General features: G+C 50.1%; 1 protein-coding gene across 1 annotated transcript; it reads left to right on the top strand.

Annotated features, from left to right (window-relative positions):
- Positions 1-909: 909 nt before the first annotated feature.
- On the top strand, positions 910-8,237 carry LOC104130990 (elastase-1-like). Its single transcript, XM_009644097.1, has 8 exons — positions 910-922; positions 2,343-2,446; positions 2,594-2,703; positions 3,442-3,573; positions 4,717-4,853; positions 5,000-5,145; positions 6,600-6,749; positions 8,178-8,237. Exons 1-8 carry the CDS (start codon positions 910-912, stop codon positions 8,235-8,237), a joined length of 852 nt encoding a protein of 283 aa, XP_009642392.1.
- Positions 8,238-10,351: the final 2,114 nt, after the last annotated feature.

Below are 10,351 nucleotides of genomic sequence, written 5' to 3'. Positions count from 1 at the left end.
TTGCCTGGTGCCTCCCCTACCTACTGCCTGTCCCAAGCTGCTGGAAAGCAGCGTGGCAGAAGAGGATCTGGGGATTCTGGTAGACACCAAGTTGAACATGAGCCAGCAATGTGCCCTTGTGGCAAAGAAGGCAAGTGGTACCATGGGATGCATTAGGTAAAGCATGGCCAGCAGGTCGAGGGAGGTGATCACACCTCTCTGCTCGGCACTGGTGGGGCCACATCTGGAGTACTGGGTCCAGTTCTGGGCTCCCCAGTACAAGAGACACATGGGCATACTGAAGAGAGTCCAGCAAAGGGCCACAGAGATGATGAAGGGACTAGAGCACCTCTCGCATGAAGAAAGGCTGAGAGAGCTGGGACTGTTCAGCCTGGAGAAGAGAAGGCTCAGGGGGGATCTCATCAATGCATATAAACATCTGAAGGGAGGGTGTGAAAGAGAGTCAGGCTCTTTCCAGTGGTGCTCAGTGACAGGATCAGAGGTCCTGGGCACAAACTGAAACACAGGAGGTTCCCTCTGAACATCAGGAAACACTTTTCTACTGTGAGGGTGCCTGAGCACTGGCACAGGTTGCCCAGGGAGGTTGCAAAGTCCCCATCCTTGAAGACATTCAAAAGCCATCTGGACATGGTCCTGGCAACTAGCTCTAGGTTGCCCTGCTTGAGCAGGTGGGCTGGACCAGATGATCTCCAGAGGTCCCTGCCAACCTCAACCATTCTGGGACTTTTTCTGTTCCTCAGACACAGTACGTATCTTTGCCAGCTGCACCATTCCCTTTTTACCCCACTGGCCATAGCCCAGCTCCCTACCTGCCCTCCTGCCACTGAGAGCCAGCATTTTGGAGCAGGCAGAGGAAAACTCATTCAGCAGGGAAGAGGGAGAAGAAAAGGATCCTAAAAAAGGGCCAGCATGTCCAGCCAAGGTTGGTTTAACAGGTTCAGGCAAGACTGAACCACCCTCAGTGCTTCTCCCTACTTGCTATTGCTCTTTTGATCTAGTTGACAAAGGTCAGTTGATGTTTCATGGAGTAGCAGACAGCTGGACTGACAGATAACAACGCCCTCTACAACTGCCTGACAGGAGGGGGCAGTGAGGTGGGGGTCAGTCTCTGCTCCCAGGTAACGGGCAATAGGACGAGGGGAAATGGCCTCAAGTTGCACCAGGGCAGGTTTAGGTTGGACATCAGGAAAAATTTTTTCACCGAAAGGATTGTCAGGGGCTGCCCAGGGAAGGGGTCAAGTCCCCATCCCTGGAGGGATTTAAAAGCCAGGCAGACAAGGTGCTTAGGGGCAGGGTTTAGTGGTGGGATGGCAGGGTTAGGGGAATGGTTGGACTTGATGATCATAAAGGTCTTTTCCAACCTAAACGATTCTATGATTCTATAAATTTTTGTCAAGGGAATACAACATGTGCATTAACAATTTCTGTTCTGAAGTGTTGGCTTGTTGAGCTTGGGTTTGAACTGTTTTGGTTTTGACTTGATCTGAGCTCTGTCCAAATTTATCAGGGTTTTTTTCTGCTTCATGGGCCTGTGGGAACTATGCAGTGTGGAGGTGTTTGTGTAACCTTGGGCTCTACCTTGAACAGATCGCTGCTCCCCCTTTTTTTCCACAGGGAAAACACTTCTGACCAGTTTAATGAGTTACGAGTTGACATAAATTGTATTAATCACAAATTTAGCCACAGCTTCTTATCAGATATTTTAGTATAAAAAGATTTTTTCTTGGAAAAGTGCTACCACTTCATTAAAGATGCTTCAGTATCTAGTTCTTCTTAGTTGCCTGGGTAAGTTGCAACTGAAGTATTTGAGCTGGGAAAGGGTGAACCTCTCGACCTCTGACTAAATGCTGCAGATTAAGCATATCTTTTTTTTTTTCTCTCTGCAGTACTCTGCTAGGGGAAAACCTTATGTGGACGCAATTATTCTGGCTGGAAAGGGTTTTCTTTATTGAAGGGATAAGATCTCCATGAGAAAGATCTGTTTGTGCTCTGAGGGAGGGGAAACCTACACCCCCCCCAAAAAAAGGGGATTTAGTTTGGTGCGCAACCACCTGGCAGTTGGGGTTGTAGAGACTCTGGGAAACAGAAAGCAATTTATGTGCGAGCTTTGCATCTTGAAGCCTGTATTTCTCAACCATGGAGGCTCTAAAGACAGCCTCCAGGATGGCGAGCGAGCACAGTGTCACCGTGTGCAAGCCTCAATCACTTGATCTTTCAGACTTGCTTGGCTGGCTGCCCTGCGCAGCACAAATTTGTCGCTGGCAGTAGCCCACAATGGCTGATGCTCATTAGGAATCCACATGACAAACTGGACTCCTTTTTTTTTTTGTGTGTGTGGTTAGGGGCAATCTCTGGAAGTCCCCTCAGGGATGCTCTTCAGGACAATGGGCTGACAGGGCGAGTAATTGGAGGCCACAAGGCTCAACCAAACAGCTGGAAGTGGCAGGTAATGTTGGTGTCTTATACTTGAAAAAAAGCCTTATACTTGAAAAAAACAGTGAGAAAATACCAGCTTCTACTGCCCAAAGCCACGCACACCTTCTGCAGAGGCATGGCATGGCTTGGGTGTAAAATACGGTGTTGTTTGACACAGGTATCGCTTCAGATTGCCTATGCTGAGTACCCAGGGTACTACTCTCACATCTGCGGTGGAACCCTTATCAGCACCAAATGGGTCATGACTGCAGCCCATTGCCTCAGCATGTGAGTAGGATAAAAAACGTTAAAACTCCTGTTCTGGTCCTCATTCTTGCTGCAGGCAGGAGCCAGAGCCTTCTCACCCTCTGAGCTCCGCGCTTAGTCAAGGGAACTGGAGAACTCTGTTTGCTTTAGCCTTGATTTTACAAATTAATTGCTGACTTCCTGGGAGTGGAAATCAAGCTGATTGCTGATTTGCATAAGAGGAGGCACATTTGCATGAACGTGAGCATTTTGAAGGGGTTTGCGTCCTGCGAAACCTGCTCAGAGATGGAAAGACTGAGCACAAGGCATGTTTCGTCGCTGACGGGCCATGTTGTACAAGTTGCCCTACGGCATGCCTGACACGCACCGCCTAAACGATACAGCGTGACGCCAACAAGCACGCGCTCCTCCTTAATTACTCATGCCTTCAGTGAGTGTACTTACAACAAAGTGTAACAAACTGATCCTTCACACTCGGCTTCAGCTAGATGCAGAGATGCAAAATGAACGTTCTCGTTCAAGACCGAGCTCGGCACTGTATTAGCTGATGCTGCGCATCCGCTTGCTTTGCCAGCAAACTGCAGGCAGCACCTGCCTATTTCCTAAGACCATTTAGCTACAGTCCATGGAAAATCCTCCGGTGGAAGTTGCTTTAGAAATGATGACGTTGGTGGAAGGTCTCGGTGGTGCAGGAATTACACTGCAAAGCTAGTGGTGGGGAGTAGTTTTTACATTAATTATTCTGTGATGCATTTTCAGGCCACCAGGAGCAACCTACCGAGTAGCTCTGGGTGAGCACGATCTCTTGAAGGTGGATGGCACCGAGTACTATATTGATGTAGATAGGGTCTTCATTCATGATGGCTGGAATCCCAATGACATTGCCAATGGGTAATTATTTTGAATATTGTCAGATGGTTGAATGGTACTTAGCAGCCTGCCCCGCTAGTGTTTATGTGTATATTCAGTCCAGTTCCCAGTGAGGTTGGATGTGTGGGAAGCATTGGAAGATGATGCAATGGAGGCTTCCCAAATGGCCTCCTCTCTTGGAAGTGTTATGCAGTGTCTGTGTGGATGACCCCAGTCCTGCTTTGCCCAAGATGGGGGAAAAATGGGCCTCACAGATGGATCCAGGATGTACAGCAGAGCCAGGGGCTTGCCAGCAGTCACGCCCCTGTTTGCATCTGATGAAGGGAAGCCAACAAAGAAATCATAGAATCATAGAATGTTTTGGGTTGGAAGGGACCCCTAGAGGTCATCTAGTCCAACCCCCCGGCAGGGAGCAGGGACACTGCTAACCAGATCAGGTTGCTCAGAGCCCCATCCAACCTGGCCTTGAATGTTTCCAGGGATGGGGCCTCCACCCCCTCTCTGGGCAACCCGTGCCAGTGTTTCACCACCCTCATTGTAAAAAATTTCTTCCTTATATCCACGCGACATCTGCCTTGCTTCAGTTTAAACCCACGATCCCTTGTCCTGTCATAGCTGGCCCTGCTAAAAAGTTTATCCCCATCTTTCCTATAGGCCCCCTTTAGGTACTGAAAGGCCGCAATCAGGTCTCCCCGCAGCCTTCTCTTCTCCAGGCTGAACAACCCCAACTCTCCCAGCCTGGCCTCATAGGAGAGGTGTTCCAGCCCTTGGATCATTTTTGTAGCCCTCCTCTGGCCCCGCTCCAACAGTTCCATGTCCTTCTTGTGCCGAGGGATGGTCTTAAATCCCCCCTCAGAGGCGTGCCTGTCTACCCAGGGCCCAGTGAAATTCCCTCTGATGTTGGGTGCCTCTGAAGGAGTAGGAGATTTTTGGGGAGTATTAGCCCTTTATCAATCTGTACCATGGCCTCTTTTCTCTTAATTGCTCATATTCTCCTGTCGCCTGTGATAGCTATAAGGATTAATTAATGATTGCAAGGTGTTTGTCTATCATCATGCCAGAGTCTAGCGACCAGTAAGAGTGACGAAATGTGAGTGAGGATGTCTGGTTTATGACTAATTCGGGATTTTCAGTGAAGAGCCTTTCATCTGTATCCCATTCCAGTGATGACATTGCCCTGCTGCGCCTCAGTTCTCCTGCCTATGACAATGGGTTCGTTGAGCTGGGAGCACTTCCACCCCAAGGAGAAATTTTGCCCAATGACTATCCCTGCTATATTACCGGATGGGGGGTGGTTAGTGGTAAGTAAGGGGGAAGGAGGAGTGTTGAGGGTCCTTCCTGCTTTCAGAGGGACCACCATGCAGGGATGGCCACCCAAGGCAGGGCGCGGGCTTCCTTCCTCAACCGCTGGAGCTCCTGGACCAAAATCTCACCCTTTCTCTGCTAGTGGATGGCAGCAGCGTGGACCAACTGCAGGAGGCGATGATGCCGGTGGTCAGCCATAAGATCTGCTCCCAGAACGACTGGTGGGGATCTAATGCAAAAGTCACTATGATCTGTGCAGGTGGAGATGGTGTGAAAGCTGGATGCAGTGTAAGATCTGTTATTATCAGAGGATTTTCAAGCTCCCCTTTTTTTCTTTTCTTCCTATCTGACCTTGCTGTTCCTTCAGTTGGGAACCTTTGCTGTTCCTTCAGTTGGGACCCATTTTTGCCATTTCTCCACCTGCAGTAACTCTCCTGTAAATCCTACCCCCTTCACTGATTTTCTTCTTCTTAACCAGACTGCTCCACATTCCTCCATCTCCCCACAGAGCAGCCAGCAGAGAGGACACCTCCAAATCCTCAGGGTGCATCTCTCCCTGATTTTGGAGGGGAGGTTTGCCCTTCCTTCCAGCAGCATGCTCCATTGACCAGATCCTGGGGAATAGGTTGAGACTTTGTCAGTCCCCTCATCCAAAGGATGAAGCTTCAGGGAAGTCCTACCACTCCTCCCATGTTGCTGTCAGGTTGCACCCTGGACCAGGCAGTGTTCCCCCATGCTTTCGCCCTTCTCCTCCCCAGCTGCTCTGCTTATATGGACACCTGAGGTTGCTGCAAGTTTTGGCTATGTCCAAATTGCACCATCTGGCCCAGGTTAGGTGGAAAAGGAAGATGATGTGAGGTCCCCTTTATCCCCAGGGTTCCAGGTGGCCCTAGAATCAAGGCAAGGAGGTTTGGTGTGTGAAGGAGAGGGGTAAGTGTTACCTCTGCCTGTATTCTCTTCGCTACAGAGGTGGCTTCTGGTGAAAGCAACCATGCAGAGCCTTTCAAAAACAATGAACAAATGCGAAAGATAGTCGATTCTGCAAATATATGAATATAATATAGAAACATGTAGAAATAAAACAGGTTGTACAATTACACATAGTATAATTATAGGTCTATAGATATACCGTGTATTTGTTGGTGTGGTTTAATTATAGCAGAACCTTGTAACAGACCAGGATCTGAGCCAAGCAAGAGCTTTTATCTTCTCGCATATCTTAACTCGAGCTGCTTTCTTTTTCACCACCTTAACTTCCCAGGAGCCTTAAAATATACTTGTTTGTGAAGAACAAGGGGACCAGAGTTTCCCTTCTACCTGGCTCCTCGTTACTGATTTTTTTAATGGAGGCACTGTGCAGGTGGACCTTGCTGGGAAGGACTGGGTGGCATGCAACCTGCACTGGGCTGGTTGCTTGCAGTCACTGTATTTGCAATGGTGGTGGGAAATTTGGGGTTCAGCCCTTCCTGGGGGGTGTATCTGTAAATGTGTGTGTATGTGCATGTAGACTGAGATAATAAATAGTGGGTCTGATCTTTGCAACATCTTGGGAGGTGCCGGGGGGTCTCTGCTGCCGTGCTGCTGGGGAGCTGTCAGCCCTTTGCAAAGAAAGCAGCACAAAGAATTTATTTTCATGTTCAGGACAGTGCTTAACTAACTGGTGCTCCTTCATCCTACCCAAGTCATTCCTAAATTGCTCAGATAATTTGGCTTAATGTGTTCCTCTCCTTCCTCTGATCCAGGGGGACTCCGGGGGCCCTCTCAGCTGCTTCAGAGACAACCAGTGGGAAGTCCATGGGATTGTCAGCTTTGGGCTAGTTCCTTACTGTAACACCTACAAGAAGCCAACTGTCTTCACACGTGTGTCAGCCTACGTGGACTGGATCTACAGCGTAAGTTGCTTAGCGCCTGGGAGGTGACCTGATGCCATTTTTTTTTGAATGCCAGAGGAATCGGAGTCTTTCATTTATGAAACCATTAGGAGTCTAACTGGGAGATCTGGGGAGGTCTAAAATCAGGATATTTGCTGCTACTTTTGGTGTAGTCAAACAATGGTAAGGAAGGAGCTGCTGCCTTGGAGCTGAAATGCTCTGCTGAGGACCGTGGACAAAATTCAAGCCAGGCGGGAGCTGGGCTTTGTGTCCAAAAAATTATCATCGCCATTCGCTCAGACAAAGCTTTACTGCAGGAAACCACTGAAAGAATTAGCTGGCCAGTGAATGGGAAATGCAGCAAACATAAAGCATCTCGACAAGTGCAAGTCCTGCAGTGCCGCACTACGCACTCTCAGCTTTACGTTTGGGAAAGAGCAACGAGCTCTTTGCTCCCAGAAACAATGTCTGGCAGAAGGAGCAGCCGTTTCCCAGACATGGGGGGTGGTTTTGTGCAAATGCTGCTGTAAACCGTGGGGCCTGCTGGAAAGAAAGGTGGGGAGAGGTATTTTAAATCACTGCGAGGAAGAGGGAGGCTACTGTGGTCCGTAAACCTTTCTGGGTGGGAGCAGGTTGTTGGAGCAGTCTCCTGGCCCAGCCCTTGGGAACAAGCCCTTCTCCGGAGCACTTAGAATCATAAAATCATAGCATCATGGCATCATAGGATGTTTTGGGTTGGAAGGAACCCCTAGAGGTCACCCAGCCCAACCCCCCTGCAGGGAGCAGGGACACAGCTAACCAGATCAGGTTGCTCACAGCCCCATCCAACCTGGCCTTGAATGTTTCCAGGGATGGGGCCTCCACCACCTCTCTGGGCAGCCCATGCCAGTGTTTCACCACCCTCATTGGAAAGAATTTCTTCCATATATCCAGTCTAAACCTTCCCTGTTTTAGTTTAAAACCATTACCCCTTGTCCTGTCACAGCTGGCCCTGCTAAAAAGTTTGTCCCCATCTTTCCTATAGGCCCCCTTTAGGTACTGAAAGGCCGCAATCAGGTCTCCCCGCAGCCTTCTCTTCTCCAGGCTGAACAACCCCAACTCTCCCAGCCTGGCCTCATAGGAGAGGTGTTCCAGGCCTCAGAGCCCTCCTCTGGCCCCGCTCCAACAGTTCCATGTCCTTCTTGTGCTGAGGGCTCCAGAGCTGGACGCAGGGCTCCAGGCGAGGTCTCCCCAGAGCAGAGCAGAGGGGCAGAATCACCTCCCTCGACCTGCTGGCCACGCTTCTCCTGATGCAGCCCGTGTACGGTTGGCCTTCTGGGCTGCCAGAGCACATTGCCGGCTCATGTCCAGCTTTTCGTCCACCAGCACCCCCAAGTCCCTCTCGGCAGGGCTGCTCTCGATCCTTTCTTCCCCCAGCCTGTATTGACACCAGGGGTTACCCCGACCCAGGTGCAGGACTGCACCCCCTTAGATGGGATGGAGACGTGCGTCATCCTGGCTCTCTACTGAATTCACCTCCTTTTTGTTTTCCAGGTTACAACAAATAACGGGGGGTTCTAGAGACGGATCGACTGGTGCGTGAATATGAGATGAGCTAGAACGAAGAATCTCTGCTCATTAACCCTCCTCTCAGCCCTTCTACACCCCTTTGGACTATTAATGGCAAGGTTGGGCTGAGAGTGTAATAAAATATCAGTGATTTCAACCAGTGACCTGTTGCGTGGCCTTAGGCACTGGCTCAGACCCGGTCAGCAGGGAAGGAGGCTCCAGCAAATGCCACAGCCTGTACCGACAGCGTAAGCCGATGGCCGTGTCCTTACCTTGGGGCCGGGCAGTGAGCGTGGCTCTTCAGGGCTGTCGCTTTGGCACCAAACCTACCCTGCAGAAAATGACCATGATGGGTTTTTCTCACCTAGGGATTCCTTAGGGATAACACCCACCAGCAGCGAAGGTGGTCAGCTCGGTGCTTGCAGGTCGGTGGGAGGAGGGCAATGGTGTGACACAGGTATAAATTGGGAGGGGAGTGGCTGCAGAGCAGCCCTGCAGAAAGGGATCTGGGGGTGCTGGTGGGCAGCAGGCTCCTTGTGAGCTAGCAGCGTGCCCTGGTAGCCAAGAGGGCAACCCGCATCCTGAAGGGCATCAAACACAGCACCACCAGCCATCAAAAGAGGGGATGATCCTGCTGTGTTCAGCGCTGGTGCAGCCTCACCTGGGGTGCTGTGAGCAGTTCTGGGCCCCACAATTTCAGAAAGGTGTGAAAGTCCTTGGATGCATCCAGAGGAGAGCAACAAAGCTGGTGGAAGGGCTGGAAGGAATGTCCTGTGGGGAGCAGCTGAGGACTTTGGGCTTGTCTGGTTTGGAGAGAAAGAGGCTGAGGGGCGACCTCATGGCTCCCTACAGCTCCCTGAGGAGGGGACATGGAGAGGGAGGTGCTGAGCTCTTCTGCCTGGGATCCAGGGACAGGATGTGTGGGAACAGTTCAAAGCTGCACCAGAGGAGGTTCAGTCTGGACATTAGGAAGCATTTCTTTACCAAGAGGGTGGTCAAACACTGGAAGAGGCATCCTAGAGAGGTGCTCCATGTCCCAAGCCTGTCAGTGCTTAAGAGGCATTTGGACAATGTCCTTAACAACATGCTTTAACTTTTGGTCGGTCCTGAATTGGTCAGGCGGTTGGACTAGATGATCGTTGTAGGTCCCTTCCAAATGAAATAGTCTGTTCTGTGCTGTGCTGTTCTGTTCTGTTCTGTTCTGTTCTATTCTATTCTATTCTAACAGCTTCCAGCAGAGGTTTTGCTTCCAGAACTGGGTTCTCTTTATATTCCTAAACAAACAGCTTCAACACACTGCTGCTCATACAGAGGGCATCTGCCTCAGGTCTATTGGCAAACTCAGCCCACAGAAAGCACAATCCATCTAACTTATTCTTAAAATCCCTCTGTGCAGGATGATTTGAATTTTTTTTTTTTTAATTCTTTTTCTAAGACTAAGTGCATAGAAAAGGGCATTTCTGGAGGGTGCTTTTCTTGCGAGGAAGCAATAAATTCAGCGTGAAACAATCCCCTGCTCGGTCAGGCATGCAGGCGCATAACATCGCCAGGCAAAAGCCATGTTCCCATTAGCCATGCAGCAGGGTCGGTAAGGGGAGGGAAGGAGGAAGAGGAGGAGATGTACGTGCACAACCAAGCAAGATTTGCCTTTTGATGAGCTACAGAACCACCTTCTAGGAAAACATGGGGAATCATAGAATCATAGGATGTTTTGGGTTGGAAGGGACCCCTAGAGGTCACCCAGCCCAACCCCCCTGCAGGGAGCAGGGACACCGCTAACCAGATCAGGCTGCTCAGAGCCCCGTCCAACCTGGCCTTGAATGTTTCCAGGGATGGGGCCTCCACCCCCTCTCTGGGCAACCTGTTCCAGTGTTTCACCACCCTCATTGTAAAGAATTTCTTCCTTAGATCCAGTCTAAACCTACCCTGTAGGAATCCCACAGCCTTTCCTCTCCCCCTTTTGCTGTGTGGAAGATGAGCTCTTATAAATGAAGAATTTTGATTTAGCTCTTTTTCCATTTTAAACTACCTCTGTCCCACCTCTCCTAAAGCCTGCACACACCCCAGGGCATAGC

The sequence above is a fragment of the Egretta garzetta genome, unplaced genomic scaffold (genome assembly GCF_000687185.1).
Source record: "Egretta garzetta isolate BGI_Z169 unplaced genomic scaffold, ASM68718v1 scaffold117, whole genome shotgun sequence".
Classification (NCBI taxonomy): Eukaryota; Metazoa; Chordata; class Aves; order Pelecaniformes; family Ardeidae; genus Egretta; species Egretta garzetta.
The sequence above is the reverse complement of the archived record's forward strand: the minus strand, read 5'-3'. Positions and strand labels throughout refer to the sequence as shown.

What these genes read in the sequence shown, in the direction of transcription:
- LOC104130990 (XM_009644097.1), top strand. An exon ending in CCCAATGACATTGCCAATGG is followed by an intron (nt 3,574 to 4,716) that starts GTAATTATTTTG and finishes ATCCCATTCCAG; the next exon opens with TGATGACATTGCCCTGCTGC. An exon ending in ACGTGGACTGGATCTACAGC is followed by an intron (nt 6,750 to 8,177) that starts GTAAGTTGCTTA and finishes ACCCCGACCCAG; the next exon opens with GTGCAGGACTGCACCCCCTT.